Source organism: Scomber scombrus, chromosome 21 (assembly GCF_963691925.1).
Source record: "Scomber scombrus chromosome 21, fScoSco1.1, whole genome shotgun sequence".
Taxonomy (NCBI): Eukaryota; Metazoa; Chordata; class Actinopteri; order Scombriformes; family Scombridae; genus Scomber; species Scomber scombrus.
This window is the reverse complement of record NC_084990.1, coordinates 20,880,098-20,899,337: the sequence shown is the minus strand read 5'-3', so window position 1 is coordinate 20,899,337 and position 19,240 is coordinate 20,880,098. Positions and strand designations below refer to the sequence as shown.

The 19,240-nt window shown below is 39.1% G+C and overlaps 1 protein-coding gene across 1 annotated transcript; it reads right to left on the bottom strand.

Annotated features, from left to right (window-relative positions):
* Window positions 1-2,250: 2,250 nt before the first annotated feature.
* Window positions 2,251-13,352, bottom strand: LOC134003297 (protein FAM171A2). Its single transcript, XM_062442445.1, has 8 exons — window positions 13,256-13,352; window positions 8,063-8,290; window positions 7,855-7,947; window positions 7,146-7,304; window positions 5,544-5,723; window positions 5,228-5,341; window positions 4,048-4,174; window positions 2,251-3,819 (listed from the first exon to the last, which is right to left on the bottom strand). The coding sequence occupies exons 1-8, from the start codon at window positions 13,350-13,352 to the stop codon at window positions 2,325-2,327; spliced, it is 2,493 nt and encodes an 830-aa protein (XP_062298429.1). The 3' UTR covers window positions 2,251-2,324.
* Between the last annotated feature and the right edge of the window lie 5,888 nt (window positions 13,353-19,240).

The window sequence follows — 19,240 nt, the reverse complement described above, 5'->3', positions numbered from 1 at the left end:
TATGAAGCGAATGATTTACTGCACAGGATGAAGGCCTACAGCTGCATCCTCCCTCATATGGATTGTACTATCAACAACAAAGCGTGTTTGATGTGTCTTCTCAGAGCTGCAGTTCTTCCTCACATCACTTGTGACTGAATACTCTCTGAAACTGTCCAAACACAAGTTCACAAAACCTACTGAGAAAACAGATTCATTGTTAAAACGAAAACAAGCTAGGAAAGCCACGATTGCACAACTCATAATAATTCTATATCTGGTCCAAAAAGGTACATTTACAGCAGTGGACACGACAGTTCAGTAGGACTCATTTCATGGCTGTGTTATTCTTCAGACTTTGAATTACATCACATTTTCAGTTTGATCTGTTGGCTACTGACACAGGCTTATGAACAGCAAGCGGATGGCGAAAAGGACCAACAAGTCAGCTTTTATACAGCCTTCAAGATTTCCAAAGGTTTTTTTTCTTCATAATCAACCTTTTTTTTTTTTACTCTGCAAAAAACAAACAAACAAACAAAAAAAACCTCTTCAAGTTTTGTTAACTTTTGAATTTTTACGAATCTTGATGACATAGTTCACAGTTGTTGATGCGTCATAGGCAGCGGTGATAATAGAAACAGCGGGAACGTGTTGGTCAGTATGTTATCGTTGTAAACATTTACGACCGGAAGTGAATTTTGTTAGAACTGGATTAAGGGGAAAAAAAGTCAGTGTATCTTTATATAACCAAGTCCATTTGGCAACACATTTCAATGCGTCAGTGCATCACATTTTTGTGCCAAACATCCTGGATCATTTCAAAAAAAGGTTTCATTAAAAACACCCTATTCTACAAGATACATGCACATCGTATACACATTAAAATCTCATATAGTTCATCATACCATTTACAAGTTTGGTGAAAAAGAGGATAGATACAAGAAATCAAGAATATCCAAGGACATATCAGCCGCAAGAAAAGTTGTCAGTTTTGGCAGGCATGCTCCCCAGAGTGACGTATGTTGTTGTTACCACGATGCAGTGTGCTTATTAGTGCCTGCCGATGTTGACAGTGTAGCTCAGGTGACGTCTAACTGCATTTTAAAAAGGGACCTCCATGCCTATCACTCGATCCTATGTGAAAGAAGGCACTTACAGGAGAGAAGTGGTACAGGCCCTGTCTATAAACAACCCCTGTAGATCTCAGTAGAATATTAAATAGGTAAGTCTTTAAATGATGGTTTTTGCTGTGCCGCATCTGTCTTAGACTTTCCCGAGTTTCTTGGCAATTAGGGGTTGTCTACGTAGGAGCCTGAAGAACTGTGGGGGGCTTTTGGTGCCTTCTGTTTATTTCATACATTCATATGCATGCAACCTTTTCTCTACCAAATGATCTTTCAAATGTCTGGGAATCTATTTACACAACAGAAGTCGCAAAGAAGTCTCAACAACAGGAGAAAGGCAGAAATGCGTTAATTTGGCAGAACTCGTAGATCACTGCTATAATTCGATGACAAAAACTATGACAAAATACTTGAAGATGATGCTCAACATTTCAAATCATTAATATCTGAGTAAGTAATTACAACACATGAACACAGTACAGGAGGAGGAGGAAATCAAGTACATCCCTGAAGGAGCAAAATGCAAGTTGCACGTAGGACTTTGCATTATCTGTTCACAGGGGCTCAAGAAAAAAATCTGTTGATTAATTGATAAGTTCCCTACATATTTAGGCTTTAGGAAGCTGTTTCCTTTAAAGGAAACTTAACCTAGTTACAGTTTAGGACGGGAGAGTAGTCAAGGAAAGAAAGGTGCACATTTTCAAACGTCAATGCGGGCCTTTGTGTCAAATACAAGTTCAGGGAAGCAAATCTAATTCACCTAAATACCCTTCATACCATAAAAAATGTCACTTCCAAATACTTGTATCAATCAATTATCAAATTTTCAAGTGCTTAATTCTTATATTTTGCTCTATAAAATGGCTATTTCCACAGTCAATACAGTATATGCAATGGCTCAGACGATGGTTCAGTGGTGTAATAGGTGACACGATACACAATAAACTGGATTGGTTTCAATCTACCACAGATCATCTTAGTGGAAGCCAGTGGGATAAACTGACAGTGAGACTACAAGAGCAATCAGAAAGTGCAAAAGCACCTCACCAGAAACACAAAAGGTCAAACAACAACCTGAAAATGGACCAGTGAAGCATGGTTGTGCTTATTGTGATTCTTTCTTTGTGAATTCACCACTCTTCTTCCATGCTTGACGTGGAACGATTACCCTTTTGGAAAGATTGTTAAAGGTCCAGTGTTTTGTTAAGTTCACAAAGCTTACTTCCTGGGGTGGAAGACCATGAGAGGCCTGTCTTCAATCTTCTGCCAGGGGCTCTTCTTGTTCTCATCTTTGTCGTCGGGATCATCCTCAGGGCTGGTCATGGAGTCGCGGCGGTTCTCGCTGTTGCTGCTGCGGCTGCTGTTCACACGACTGCGTCCTCTCCTGGGGATGGTGGATCCTCGGGAGGATGGCCCTTCATCCAGAAGAGGGGTGAGTGAATTCTCCTCGGGTGAGACTGGGCGCCCCTCGCTGCTGCTGCTTGGCTCGCTGTGGTCGGGGTAGGCCAGCTTGGAGTAACTCTTCCCACCGCTGCTTCCAACACCGTGTCCCTTCCGTCCTCCCGTCCCCCAGCGATCATCTTTTCCCTTTCGGTTGACTCCTAACTTGCGCTCTTGAGCCTCCAGAGGTGGTTCAAGATTGATATCTCTGGGGCCGCCGCTTGGACCACCTCCGAATACACCGCCCCCACTGCCACCACTCAGGTCGTTGCCAACATCTATGTAGGAGTGGCGCACATGAGCGTTGGCGCGTCCATCCAGGGAGATGAACCACGCCCTCGGGTTCTGTTTCACCCCCAGTTCCAGTAGCTTTTTCTCAGTCAGAGCCTGCAGTTCTCCATTCATCTGGGCCATGGTGGAGTCGTTGAAAAGCACCGGGATGGTCACCGGTCCGCCAGAGGAGTCAGACGCCCAGCTCGGTTCCTCAGAGTCGTCACCTTGGGATCCACCTTGTTGCTGCTGCTGGCCTTGTTTCTGGGAGTGGTGGTGATGGTGCTGCTGGCCTCCCATCTGAGCACCATCTTTGTCTTGGTCCTTCTGGTCTTTGCCATCTTTACCAGAAAACTCAGAGGGCAGGCGCATATAGTGGGCTGGAATGACTAAAGTTGGTACCATGCTGTGGTACATGTTCTCCTTCATCTGATCAATGGAGCTGCAGAAGATGATCTGACCTGGCTGTGTGTTGAGGGAGGTGGGTCTGGCGAGACTGTCCGCCGCCGCAGCCGAATATTCTGGAGGTTTGTCAGACTGGCTTGGTACGTAGCCTTGGAAACGAGGCGGGGACGGGGGATCGGAGGAGTATCCGCGATTGTCGTTGGCGTTATGGTGTCGGTGATATTCGGCCTCCTTGCCTTCCATTGGGCTGTAGCTCCGGTTGTAGTCTTCATGCAGCAAGGGGTTGTCCAGATTGTTGGTCTCTGTGGCACGTGTAACCTTCATGGGGAAGCTTTCGCCTCGTTGGGGACCCGAAGCATTTTTTCCCTTTGCGTGTCGTAGCATGTGAGCTGGAACATGCTTGGTTAAGTCCTCCCTTGAACTCTGGTAGTCTCGAGACGGGGACATGTCAGATTTTTCGTTAGAGGGGCCGGACTCAACATGGCCTCCACAGATCAGATTCAGACGTGAAGTGGACGTGCCTTGGTCTCTCTTGGCACCATTTAGATTGGAAGTGTGGGGTTTTCCTTGCTGTCGACGAGGTTTCAAACACTTCCGCCTAAAAGGTAAACAGAGACTAAAGGTCAGACATGAAAGAAATACCTTTTATCTGCTTGGGGATTAAAAGAAACATGCCAGATTTAACAGTCCAAACTAATGAGGGAATAAAATTAAACCCACATTTACATTTACGTTATTTGCAATTACTGTATCATCATCAAAATCACTGTCATTGATGCTTTTGATAGAAGCCTAAAATGGAGACCTGCGCCTACGCTCCCCACACCTGCAGTAGTAGAGCAGCACACAGAGCAGGATGAGCACCAGCAGGGCCAGGGAGCCCAGGATGGAGAGCAGGAACAGGGTGTGGTAGGTGGTGATGTCTCTCAAACCCGGGTGAGCCAGACCCAATCCTGGAAGATAATTCATGCAGAAAGGTCTCTCAGAAACATTCCTAAATGTCACCTCACCAACATGCTGATTAATATACTTCAGTAGATCTGCCAGGATTATTTAAGCCTCTGACATTGCGAATAAGTAAGTATGATTTTGTTTTGATCAGGTCCGTGATGGTCGGTTGAAGCAGGAAAGGAAACAACACCCTGAGAATTTGGCGAGGACATGATGTTACACTGACTTCATCCAGTATCACAATATCAGTGTTGTTGTTCAAATACCAGGAAACAAGCGATTTAACATGAAACATGTGTTTATTAGACATGGATCGTTATGACATTCATGGTGTCCAAAGGATGAATCCTAATGACTTTGATGATATTTCATGAAAATGTTCACTTTTCCAGTTGAAATATCTGTTGATCTACATGATGGATTGGCACAAATCTTGGTACAGGTAATCATAAGATCCTCAGAGGATGACTCGTAGGGACTGATTAATCCTCTGACTTTTTCTCTAGTGCCACCAGCAGGGCAATATTTTAGTTTTTTCGTAAGAAGTTAGTAAGAAACCACAACTATTGGATGGATTGCCATGACATTTTGTACAGATGTTCATGCCCCCCCTCAGGATGACTCACAGTAACTTTGGCATATTGACTTTGCATCGTCACAAGGCCAAAATTTTGATACTTTGGTTTATACCAAATATCTACGAAAGTAATTATATTTCCATCTGCCTCCGCTGTACTTTGTCTTTGGTGCTAATTAACAAATATTAACATGCAAACACATAAACAAACATCATCTTTTCTATGTTTTTCCATCCTGGAAGAGGGATGCTTCATCTGTTGTTAGTTTCATTTTTCCTCTGTTAAAAGATTGTTTTTTGGAAGTTTTGCCTTTTCCAAATCAAGGGTCTAATAATAGCAGATGTTGTTTGTTGTAGATTGTTTGCTTCTTTTTTCCCCAAGGGGACATCAAAGAACATCTGCAGCTGGAACAGCAACAACACTGACAAAGCAGAACAGCACAAACAGCAGAGTTGAGGGTGAGATGAGCTACAGTACCTGAAGATGTAGGAAAGGCAGCTAACCAGTAGCCCATCTGAGGAACCACGACGTTCCACACAAACTGTGTGCCTTCCTTTTTGATGTAGCCAGTCCCGTTTCTAACCCACAGTCCTGGAAAGAATTAAAAATAATTATCACTCAAATTATATAGATACATACACTTTAAACAGAAGCATAGAATACATTCACAAAACAAAATCAATACCTAAATCATAAGAAATTTACATCTGAAAATATATTTTACATTAGTAAACATTCTGTCTTTACTAGTGCCCAGCTGTTGCATAACATTTATGATTATGTTTGCCCTTACCTGTCTTAGGCTGATACAGCCAAGCAGGCACACTTGTAGCCATCCTGTTGCGGGTGTCAGATGGAAGCGGCACAGAGAGGTGGATTGGATCCGAGACCTGGATTGCAGTGCCATCTTTGTCGAAGAGCTCAATACTGACCACTGCCAGCGCTGTCAAATCTGTCCACCCAGTTTCTGCACCTGAACAGAAAAAAACCCACTGCTATCAGCTACACAATTTTATGAAATAACCAAACCCTGTTACCAGTTCCATCACAATGTTGGACTCTTAGAAGTGAATCATACAGGATTTGTACGCTGCATGCCATGGACTATTTTCAGTGCACTGAGAAACTTCAATTCCAGACACTCAAATAAAATGGAAAGTCAAAATAATGTATAAGGTAGCATATAGGGAGTGATTTTAGACAGAGACAATATTGGCTTTAAAGGAAAAGAAGAAAACTACAATACATTTACTCATATTTGATCTTTTTTCATTATTTTTACATGTATCTATTCATCATTTTTGGCATTTAAGAGTTGTGACCGAAAACTAACAAACAGTACCTGAGGTAATCCAATACCAGCTCTATGTATTGGTTGGGATCTTTTTTCATCCATTTATTAATGGCAACAAATCCCTCTTGTATGATAAGATTATTTGACTTCTATTGATCAAGGTTTGGGTGCAAAACATTATTATAAAAAAGACAACACTTATTTGATTCCCCACCAGTCTGCTACAATGCAGACTTAACAACACGATCCAATACCCACAGTAAATCTGGCTTTATCTCCTCCAGTGACCAAGTGACACTGACAGACGCTGGATTCCCACTGTGTGGGTAATTTGGGAGGTTGTGATTAGATTACTGGATGATTGTGTATCTGTGTGTAACCGTGGAAAACATGTTTAAACCTTCGGGGCTCTGTGCAAGCCAGGTTCATCCACACTTAAATGAAAAACAATTTCTTTATCGACCAGGCTTTGTGCACGGGGGCATTGTCATGTTGAAACAGGAAAGGGTCAAACGCAACCTGTTGCCATAAAATTAAAAAGCACACATTTGTCTATGTAGGCTGTAAGATTAGATTTCCCTTGACCTTTACATACTGTTCATATTCTGACTCATTAGTTCCCCATCAGTCATTAATAATGTTTGATTAATCTTTAATGAAGCTGTCAGAGAGCAAACAGAGTGTGTTCTATTTATTTATGGAAAAAATAGACATTCACATTTGCTATTTTATGATCATTTTATAGAATTTGAAGAATACGATATGTTTTAATGGTGATTTTTGATTTTTTTTTGTTTTTAAATAAACAGAGGGCAATTTTGTACAAAAAATGTAAATAATAATTTATTTCCATTTTTGTATACTGTGGCAGATTAACTAAAATTCGACTAAGATAAATGTGTATAGGGTGTTTTTACAGCCTGTATAACATAATAATGGGTGAAATTTGACCCTGAACAGAGAAGAGTTAAGTAAACAAACCATGAGGAACAGCCCAGTGTAAAAACAACAAAAGTATGTGTCTACGTCATTATTCTTTATTACTTTCATTAGTATATCGTATATCATCCCTCCGCACTGCTTTTCAAGGAAGATACCAACCTGAGCTGTTGGTCTCTTGGCCCAGGAGAAAAGGGAAACCACCGATTTCATACTGACTCCTGGCTGTTGTCAGCGCAGCAGACAGCGCCGTGTAGTTGGAGTTGGATGGCAGCTGAAGGGACTTCCTCTGGAGCTGCACCAGCGGTTGGTTACGAGCTCCTGCAAAGAAACAGTCAAACTCCTGATGTGTAAATCCTTCCACAACCTTAAGCTTTTTGTCTTACTGGCAAAGGCGGTTTAGAAACTGTTGCCATACTAGAATCTGGGTTTAAAACAGATACGAAGAGATGGCTCTGACTGAGCTGGATTTGTATAAACTGTCAAAACTGCTGCAGTTGTTGCTATGGTGATAGCAGCAGCAAATAACACAGGGTCATCTAAAAGTTAAGCAGTGAAAACCATGGACGCATGAGAGGAGAAGGGTGTGAATCTATCCTCACTCTCTGCTGGAGACAGACTAATTTAAGACGTGATGACAGAATAACTGTTCGGGGGTCAAACTGAATTCCACAAGTAACCAAAATAGATCAGAAAGTTTGTAAATGTCAGGCTGTGATTCACAGTTTTTCTGAAGTTGCAGTAATAAATTGTGACTTAGTTCCTTGGAAGAGGCTAATAATCCTTCATAAATTTAAGGTATGACAGATAAATGAGCATACGTGATGTATTCTGATCGTTTTGAAATTGAAAAGTAGTTTTTTTTTGTTACCTGGTGATCCAGACAGCACCTGCAGGACGTCATCGTACAGAATGAGAGTTCCTGGCCTCTGCACGAGAAGGTACAGGCTGACAGATGCATACACTAAAAGAGGGAAGAAACACTTAAGATGAACACAGGAGATCTTCAGGTGTAACAACAGTGCAGCAGAGAATGAGACGAATGAAAAAAAGCTGATTTTTCTTCCTCGGAGACTCACGGGGGATGCGGCTGGAGTGCCAGGGTACTGAGTTGGTGACGTAGTCTTGTTTGGAAGCTGTGATGATGACCCATGTTCCTGCCCGGTACAGGAAGCTCACCCTCAGGACACCATCGCTGCCCGCCTTACTAGACGCCAAGACGGTTTGATTGCCATGGACTTCCACCTGAGCGTCCGCCAACGGTGAGAGGTCGCTGTTGTCGAACACCTGGATTTTTATTTGAACCTCTGTAAGAGCCAAAAGAGGAAGTGAGTTCAATTCTAATTGTCTTGACTTGTGTGTTTTGGCAAATAAGATAAAAAAATATAAACCGTTCTCTAGTTTCAGTGTCTTAAATTTGAGGATTTGCTGCTATTCTCAGTTTCATATCATTGTAAACTGAACATCTTAAGGTTTGGGACTGTTGGTTGGACAAAACAAAGAATTTGAAAATGTCATTTAAGGTTGTGGGAAATTTATGATGAGCATTTTCTGTTACTTTTAATACATTTTATAGATAGTAAACAATATGACTCATCAAAAAATAATCAAAAGATTAACTGATGAAGAAAATGTTTGTTAGCTGCAGCCTGACTTTAGTTTCCTTGTGTTATGGGAAATAATTAAACAGATTAGAAGGTTATTAAGGTTGTAACTAATTATTATTTTTCTTATTCATCATCATTATTTCTCAAGTCTATGAAAGCTCGAGTAATAGTGCCCATCATCATTTCTCAGAACTTGAGGCGACTTCTTCAAATTGCTTGTTTTTAGAGACATATTGATCCCATGCTGCTCTCCAGATACAAAACCTCAACTCAGGGTATCTGTCGATTCTGAGTACTGATCCGACAGCAGCGCTCTCTCTCTCTTTTCCCCCAAAATCTAAAACATGTGTCTCACACTACATGGAACTCAATGAGGATCATTTTTTTCTGTGAGGTAACACAAGCCCATAAATGGTTGTGGCTCTAAATTTACTAACTTTGCTGTGACTGATTAAATGTAACTGATAGTGGGAAAAACCCACATTTTATATCAACATGAGAAAAAAAACCTGCAGTTAATTTAAATCAGTCACATCTAGCAGACCCACTTAATAAAGTCACATCCAGCAGATCAGACACGAAGTCTGTCAGTGTTTTATCATAAATAGTCTAAAATAGGAAAGTTTTCTGAAAATAACTCTAATTTGGTTCTTTTTATGGGGGAAAGTGGAGACAGTGTTAAAGGTAGAGCTGCAATTATTAGTCATTAAACAGAGAATTAATCCCAAATTATTTTAATAATCACTCTGAGCAATTTTTCAAGAAAAAATATTAAACATTTCCAGTTTCAGCTTCTTAAATGTGGTTAAATGTGGTTGCTTTACTCTTCTATGATGGTAAACATCGTATCTGTGGGCTTAAACCTGCACTTCTGGATTCATGGTCAACATTTTTCACAATTTTCTGACATTTTATAGACCAAACAACTAACTGAATAATCAAGACATTTTTTTGTCAGATTAATCAATAATGGAAATAATCACGAGTTGCAGCTCTAGTCAATTAATTATGATGAATTGCTAGTGTGACCTGGAGAGTCTTTTAGTCACAGAAGATTGTGAATACTGAGAATTTGTCTATATGTTAATATAGAGTTTAACATATTTGACAATATTTAATTGTGTTTAAATGGGATCAACAACTGCTTCACTCAACTCAACACAACTAATTAAACCCAAAGATCACTCTCTTATTTTCCCTTTAATTAGTACCAAATTGCTTTTCCAGGAAACTGCCAAGAAAATGACATCAAAGCTTTAATGCAACGTTTGAGATGCTGGAATCAGTGAATGTTTCGGGGGGATTTGGTTAATAAATGATTGTAACAATGATCAAAATGTCCTAACTTTCTGTCTACTGACTAATTCATTAACTGACGAGTAGTTGAAGCACTAAACGACACAGAAACAGAATCAATATTTTCCTCAGGGAGATATTTTACACTCAGCGTTAAGTGTTTGACATTCTGTTACAGGTTTCTTTCTCCACTCAATCAAAACTACAGATTTATGATTGACTGGTCTTCTGTCATCCGATTATAGCATTTAACCAGTAATTACACTGCAGTATGGCTCAATATATCAAGTCCCCCCTTTGGCTGCTGTACAATGAATCCATTATGATGCAACACAGTAATGAGGGAACATGTTAACATCAAGCATCCAGCAGCTGACATCATCACAAACAGCAGCGCCCCGAATCATCTCCAATAGATTATTATGATGATGTCTGCAGCCATCACATGCACATCCATCACAAAATCCATTGCTTTGCTATTTTAGCCCCTTCATCCCCGGCCTTGTGCAGCCCCAGAACATTTTGTTTCTCATCTTGCTTCTTGGACAGCGTGGATGTGGGTCATGCTGAGGATGTTTCCATGGATACACGCTGACTCTCCAAAAGCTGGCTTGTTGTGCTTCCTCGCTCGGCTTAGTCCGTGCAGCACTAGGAGCTGTCAGCTGTCCTCTAACCCTGCAGGTCTCTAGCGACAAACTCAAAACCCCCTCGGTGTGAAAGTTTTCAGCCTAGCTAAGGCCGCATTTGGATAATAGGTGACGTGTTTGTGTCTGTATGTGTGGCCATATCCATTGTGCTTGTGTAAATGCTGTCAGCCATTACCATAAATGGTTCTATAAAGGCTCCCTTGTGTGTGTGTGTGTGTGTGTGTGTGTGTGGGGAGAGAGAGGATTTCCTCAATCTGGGCTCTGCACTTAAAGCACTGTCGGTTGAAACGGCTCCATTGACTCAAACACTGAGAGTCACTGTGTCACATCAAGAGTCTGGGAATTTTTACCACTCAGAGTCCTTTAATATGAGCTCAACCGAGACTTAATAGAGCATAAACCTTCCTAAACTTTATGTAACCACTCTCTAGAGCCAAGATAAATTGTTAAAACTCAAAATCTGTGGTTTCAAACTGATATTTTGCCATTTCCTCAAAATGTAATGTTGCTGTATTATGCTTTTTTTTTTTTTGGTTTCCTGTTATTTATATGCTGTTATGATGTCACATGTCTGTACTAAACACAGGTTAAGTTCTAAAACATGAGGTTAACATATGTGAAAATGCTCCCTGCAAGGCAAAATCCAGGGCATCAAGCTGCTCTGGAGGCTTTGTTGGCGATTATGTTTCTATCTTTCCTATCCTACCTTGTTGCAAGCCATTACAAGATAAATAAGGACGCTTTAACTGTGAATCACACAAAGATATTCCAGTAGAGCCCCAGATTAAAAATATAAAGCTGTAAAATGTGCATAATCCCTTATAATTAACGAATTTAGCAGATTTTCCCACAACACACGATTGGTGTCCACGCTTTCCGAAAAACACAACATACTCTGCACCCTGCAGATTTCTTTAGATGTTAATTGCTTCATCATCAGCTGTTTCACAACACGAAGTATCAATTAATTGATTATTTAATTAGTCAGTACTGATTGTGTTGTCCAGCAGATTACTGGTGGTATCCTCCCTAGTTGGGGAATGACTAATGTTATTCTGTATATGTTATTCTTTTTAAAAATGTGCCTTTCCTAATTTTAATACTAATTAACCACAACTGATTGTTAGCATTTACTTCAGCAACTTGCACGTCTCTGCTTGTCTCCACCCAGATGGAACATTACAGATGGAAATGAGCTTCTGCTTTGTTCCTGTTAAATAAACAATAAATAAATAAAGCAACAGCCACAAAAATAAAAACACTGTGAAAGTAAATTAGTCTATTATTTATAACAATAACAGACCAAAATGATAGATCACAGTTTTTCAGGGTTCAAAAACAACCTCTAAACCAGTGGTGTAAGAAGTATTGCTTTAAAATATGAGCATAATGTACTTAAAGTATCAAGAGTAATTATTCATTATGCAGAAAAATGTCCCCGGGGAGTGTTGTTATTATATTTTCATTTTGGATGTATTAAGGTGAAGGAAGTAACGCTGGGCGATATATTGATATCATGATATGAGACTAGATATTGTCTTAAATTTGAAATATCGTAATATTTTGATATGGCATAAAAGTCGTCTTTTGCTGGTTTTAAAAGCTGCTTTACAGTAAAGTGATGTATTTTTCTGAGCTCAACAGACTGTTCTAGCTGTTATATTATTCATTATATCCACATTACTGATGACTATTTACAGAAAATCTCATTGTGTAAATATTTTGTGAAAATACGAATAGTCATCCCTACAACATTGTCACGATAAGGATATTTTGTCCACATTGCTCAGCCTTAAAAGGCAACATTTTACTGTTGTGATTAGTCTAAGTGGAGCTTATGTGAGGAACTTTATAGTTTAATCTTGAATAAAGCTTCATATTTTAAAGGCTGATCTTATGTTTTGTGTTTAATCTGCAAAGTAACTTGAAAATATCGCTGTCTGATCAAATATTACAATATTTCAGTTTGAGATGTCGTTGCGTGTGAGTGTAAAGTGACACAAAATGAGACAGAAAAATGCCTTTAAAGTATACTTGAGTACAGAGCTTGCATAAATGTACTTGATTACATTCCACGACTGCCTGTAACCAGTGTGGCAGCTCAAATAGCTTCAGGCATGCATAATACAATGCAATTATATAATGTCCTTCAAAATGCACACAACAATATGCACACTGGTTATTTTTAAGGCTGCAGCTACATCATTGTTCAACATGAAAACATTGAGGGGTTTTTTGAATCATGCAAATGCATTTTTTTAAGCCCCTGCATGTTTGGTTTACAGTCACTGACACATATTATGGACCTGATGCCACCCCGGTCTCAGTGTCATTCATGTAAGCAAACAGCACATGCAGGCCCGGGTTATAGCAACACAGGCCTGATATTATACTGTATTTAAGGCCTAGTACAAGCACAGATCACACTCTCAGGCAACACATCTGCACAGTATTGGAGCACAATCACCTCTCCAGCAATGGTGTGGCCCTCTCTGTGCTATCACCTCATGGATATTAATGCATCTACACACCATCAAAAACCAGCCTTATCCCGCAGATACGCCTAAAAAAAAACCATCCTCTAAAATCTATTTCCTTTCAGCACGATATGATATTTGAGCGCATCGCTGCAAGGATCGACGATTTGTCGACAAAAGCCATAAAAAAATTGCAACCACTCCCATCTTCTCATTGTGCTGCATCCCCCGTATGGCGAGCTTACCAAATGCTCCCTGATCTGGAAGAGATTTGGCCAGCGCCTCCCAAACCGCGCAGATCCAGACGAAGAGGAGCAAACGAGAGATGTAGCTGGCTGGCATCCTTGCAACTACATCTCTAGTCCCAGATCGGCGGTCATGTATGCATATTTCTCCCAGCTGTGTGTGTGTGAGCTTATTCACTCTTCAGACATTGCTCGGGTGCCAGTCTTTGAATGGTGCTGTGATGCTGCCGTCTGTGTGGGCTTCGCCTTGTTTTTATTGTCTGAGGTGGAGAGAAAAGTGTCCTACGTTTCCCTCTGCTGATCTGTGGTGGAACAGCTACTGAGATGCTTCTTATTCCACAAGACAGTGTGGAGAACAAAGCTGCGAGGATTCATGTGAAATGGATTATAATGCTCTATAGGTTTACTCAGAGATTTCACACATGTGTTTCCATTTGTGAAAAAATCTACTGAAAAATAAATACATTTATCCACAGATGACAGAAGCAAAGTATCACATATAGGCTTCAGCAGTGGTGCTCAAAGTGGGGTCTGGGGACTCTCGGGGGTCCTTGAGGGGTTAAGTAACTAAGTACATTTAATTAAGTATGACCCTTGTGGTACTTGTACTTGAGTATTTCCATTTGATGCTACTTTATACTTCCACTTCACTACATTTATTTGACAGCTTTATTACTCTTTATATGAAGATTTGACACAATGGATAATATAACAAGCTTTTAAAATACAACACATTGTTAAAGATGAAAAAGATTCCAACCTTTTTTGGCTTTTGACAAAAAGCAGTGTAGTCATGAGTTGTTAACAGCTCCACCAAATAATGATTTTTCCCTCTAAACGTCTCACATGGTTTCATTTTAGTGAATGTTCAAATGATTCAATATTTCAGCAAAAATCAAAGATTAGAGAAAAAGTCTGAAAACTGAAAACAGATTTGTGTATCAGGACTTTGTCAGATTTTGTCCATATCAGAGGGGATTTTACTGTATAATACTTTTACTGTTGTAGGATTTCATTCATGCAGGACTTTTACTTGTAATGGAGCATTTTTACATTGATGAATTGGTACTTTTACGGCAGTAAAGGATCTGAGTACTTCTTCCACTTTACTGTCACTTGCATATAGTAAGTAGGTTTGTGTATTACATCTGTATTGCAGTGTACTGTCTTCATTATTTATTTAAAGTAAAAGTAAAAAACTATTATCAACCTAAACATGCAATGGATCAACATAGTGTAAAAACCTTATTATAACCTATGCATTAATGTGTAAGCAGCTGTTCAGTTTGGAGGTAATTTTAATTACTTTATATATTGACAGGTATCTATATAACAATAACATATAAGTTTATCATGTGTTTTATGTGTAAAATCTTTGTCTGCAGTTTATAACTCGCTGTCAGATAAAGTTAGTGGAGTAAAAAAGTACAATAAGTGAAATGTAATGACTTAAAGTAGCATAAGATTTTTTCCCATGACCAGTTTAAACTGATACTGTCATTTTATTTCTTCTTTTTAGTTTCTTTCGTTTAAAAACTGCACTTAACTTCAACACTTGTGTAACTTTACTCAGTAACTTTTGACCCCTGCTTTAGAGTCCATACTATAATAAAATGAGCCAAACTTCACAAAATGTTGATGAAAGGAGGAAAATGTCATAAAGAATGTTTTATTTACATACTGGATTATACAGATTTGTGCGTATAAAGCTCCTATTTTAGTCAATCTGGAGGTTTTTTACTTTACTTCAGCAGCTCTAGCTACGGACAGCGACGTCATGTTGTAGTTATTTTTTCTCAGAATCTGGATTTAAGCATCAATAAACACGATAAAACACATGGCGGGCACTTTATAGGCTAGACGGTGTATTTTAACACTCTATATTTCAATTTGACCATTGGGTAGGCCAGGAAATGAATAAATAAGTAACTGGTTCAAAATTTCCTAAACTGATTTTTTTTTTCCTGGCAATGCAGAGAAGCCTTTAATCGAAACAACATTTAGACTGTCATGTGTGGAAATTACATAAAATATAGTCGAATCCTGACATCAATATTTCTAAAATCCAGTTTTTGAAGGTTTTTTTCCTTTCATGCAGCATTATCTAGTCTGCTGCATGCTGCTTATTGACAGCTACAGTTACATAACAGACACATATTTTACATTTTTGTTAGAGGATTGTCCTTGACCACAAACCAGCGCTGATAATACATTCACATATCCTGAATTATAATCCAAATTGATATTATAATCTGTAGTGGAAGAATTAGAAAGTTGTAGAAGAATGTGAAAAAACTCCTTTACTCAAAAATGTGTTTTTCTTTTTGTGTATTCGGTTGGATGTTTGAGCTTCACTGTGCTGAATGATGTTCGTGATGTTTGAGTTTGACACTAGAAAAAAACTGTTTTGATATTCATCTGCTGACAGTGGAAAGTTTCTCTGAGCTCGTTGAAAATCTGATTTTAAGGCTGCGGGCTTACGAGCAAGAATTTGTGATATTTTAAATAGTAAAATGGATTGAATTTATATAACGCCTTTATAGGCTAGACTCAAAGTGCTTTTAGACAACATGTCACATTCACACATGCATTCATACAGCTGTTGCAGCTGATCCAAAGCTAATTTATATAGTTTTTATATATAACAATGTATAATATTTAAGAATCTGATCATATGTTTTAGATGTTAAATCTTAATCTGCATTCTGTAACTACAAATATTGTAAAAAAGTACAATATTTACCTCTGAAATGTGTTGAAGTGGAAATAAGTGGCATAAAATGGTAAGTACAGAAGGTAACAGTTCAAAAGTTTGAGGCGCTTTAGATGCAAAACTATCATAAAGGCATCTGATCGGTTCCAGATTGATTCTGCAGCAACAACCCCAAACATGCAGCCAGAGTCATAAAGAAACTATCTTCAGCCACAAGAAGAACAAGGAGTCCTGCAGCAGATGGTACACAGAGCCCTGATCTCAACATCATGGAGTCAGTCTGGTAAATGGGAAGAAAAATTGCAAACGGCTGCATTTATATAAAGCGCTTTTATCCCAAAGTGCTTTACAATGTTTGTGCTGCTCATTCACCCATTCACACACACTTATTCACACACACACACAAACACACACCGATGGCGGCAAGCTACCAGTCTGATTACTGGACGAGCCGCTGTAACTCTTAAAGCACAGCTGCCCAAGTCTGGGATTACATTAAGAGACAGAAGCAGCTGAGACACAAAGATCCACAGAAGAAGAAGAACTACGTCAACTTCTCCAACAACCGACTCTGATAAGTACCTGACAAACTGTGTGCAGGTGTACTGAGGAGAACTGCTGCTGTTCACATCAAAAACTGATTTAATTTAGGTGTCTGCTGTTTATTCCACTTTGGATCAATGTAAATAAAAACTGGTTCTAGCACTAATGTTGCTTTTAGTGACTAAAACTTTTGCACAGTACTTTAAATTAAAATGGAATATTTGAGATTGTGGAGTACACTGATTTGTGCAAATATAAGGACCACAAAAAAAACTAAATTGAGGAGTTTATCTTTATACTGCTTTATATAAATATAAGAATTCAGCCTGTAATCTAATTTAAATAGATTACAATAAGTATAGATGATTAATCAATATTTTTTTGTTCTTCTTTATTACTTTCTTCATTTTCTCCACTACAATTTTGTTTAACAGAGTTCATTTTTTGTTTTCTCCTTCAAACAACAATACATGAATATTGTAAGAACTCTAGAAGTTTTAATACATTAATATAATCGTCATTATTACACTTTGCTAATGATAATTCTGTATTTTGTGCCACTAGTTTTGCAGTATTTTAAATGATAGACTTGCTATTTTTGCCTACTCGTGTATTTTGAATAGGATCTTAATAAATCTCCAAATGAATCTAATGCATCTAAACTAAGATTAATTTCACCTTTCAATTTGTTTGTTTCCTTAGGCTGAAGGAGTGAAGCCGCTCAGTCAAAGTTTGTTGTGGATCAAACCTCCCACTGTGTTGTGTGTCTGTTATTCACATCAGAGCAGAAATTTAGAGAGGGGGGATGAGTGCGAGATCTCATCGATCCAGGTTTCTTTCTGCCTAATTTCACTGCTCCACAACAGCAGCTGGTAGGCATATTTATCATTTTTATTATTTAATTAAAAATTCATATTGCACAAGGATTTTATTCCTGGCACCGTGGTGACGTGTGTGTAGATTTATAGTATACAAAAAAAAGAATGTTGTACACTTAGCTCATATTAATCACAGAAATCCAATCTGCCGTCTGTGTGGTAGTAAAAGCTTTTCGGATGGAGTCTTCTGAGCATCTGCACTGAGTCGTTTTTATAGACGACTAAAGTTAAATTTAAACTATAAAAACATCTTGCAAAACTCAAATGTGAAGAAACTAGAGGGTAAAATAACCTGCTTCTAAGTCTATGCATGCAAATATTATGTTTAGCTTGTGATTTACAGCCACATTAAGAAGGGAGTGATAACAAAGATATTTGCTTTATTTCCTCATCGTTCTGCTCGATGTGTAAAAATAATAACAATAAATGCTAAATCATCCCGTTATTTTTGCTTCCATTAAAACCCAATACCTAGAAAAATATTGAGGCATAGCTACAGTTCCCTTTGCTTCAAACTCTGCTTGCACAATTGATGATGGTGACAAAATTAATGGCCTTAAAGGTTGCTATTTCAACAATTATTTAATGTTTTATGGATGAGCAAACTCTCTTCACTTGTCCAAGTCATTCACAGTCAAAGGAACGAACAGTGTGAGATCCTGCATGGTGAGGATAAGATGCCTGACACCCTGTTAGATAAATGTTTTTGGCCCAGAAGGAGGAAGAGTTCGCTCTCTGCCTCTGAAAACCCCAAACCCAGTCGGAGTCAGAAATCCTGGACCCAAAGTTAAACTTCGACAGCCACATCAAATCAATTTCAAACGCTGCATTCTGCCATCTTAAAGACACAGCGAGGATCAGAGGAGGAGAGAAACGGTGGGGATTATTACTTAGACATAAATAAAAAATGAGAAATAAATAAATAAATTCAATTCTACCACGGCCCAGCTGTCGTGACCCGTCCTGGCTTCACCTCTTGGTCCTTGGGACAAAGCCAGAGATGTACCCCAAAAACACTGGAGCTTTCTTCTATGTTTATTTTGTCTGATTTTGTTTAGCTTATCTTCTTCATCATCTCATCTCTCCCTTCTGCACTCTTGCCCACTCTCTCTCTCTCTCTGTCTCTCTCTCTCTCTCTCTCTCTCTCTCTCTCTCTCTCTCTCTCTCTCTCTCTCTCTCTCTCTCTCTCTCTCTCTCTCACACACACACACACACACACACACACACACACACACACACACACACACACACACACACACACACACACACACACACACACACACACACACACACACACACACACATACATCAACACACAAGCATCAAGTATTAATCTAGTATTTATTTATTTATTGTTCATATTGTTGTTTTGTCTGCGTTATTGTCTGGATCCTGTTGCTTCTCCCGTTGGTACTGTCCTGTTGTTTTTTTGTCTTTTTTTTGTCAATCACTCATCTTGCACACACACAAAAAAAAGGATCAAAATTAAGACACCTGAACACATCACAGCTCTTCTCACTGGGTTTAAAGTGCTGCTGCTGGTCTATAAATCTATGAATCTCTCAGTGGCGTAGGACCAAAATAAATCTGTTACTGTCTTCTACCCACTGAACCCTCTCCGCCTCGTCTCAGGTCATCAGGTAGAGGGCTGCTTAATGTTCCCAGAGTGCAGACTGAACATACAGAAGCTGCATTTATTTAGAAGCTGCAACACACTTCCAGAGGACATTAGGGCTCAATCTGACATCTTTAAATTCGGGTGTAAAAACTTTTATGCTGTGCTTCCTTCCACTGAACTTTAAGTACATCTGTTCTCTGCTCCTAACTTTTGCAATGAAGTTTTCTATTGTT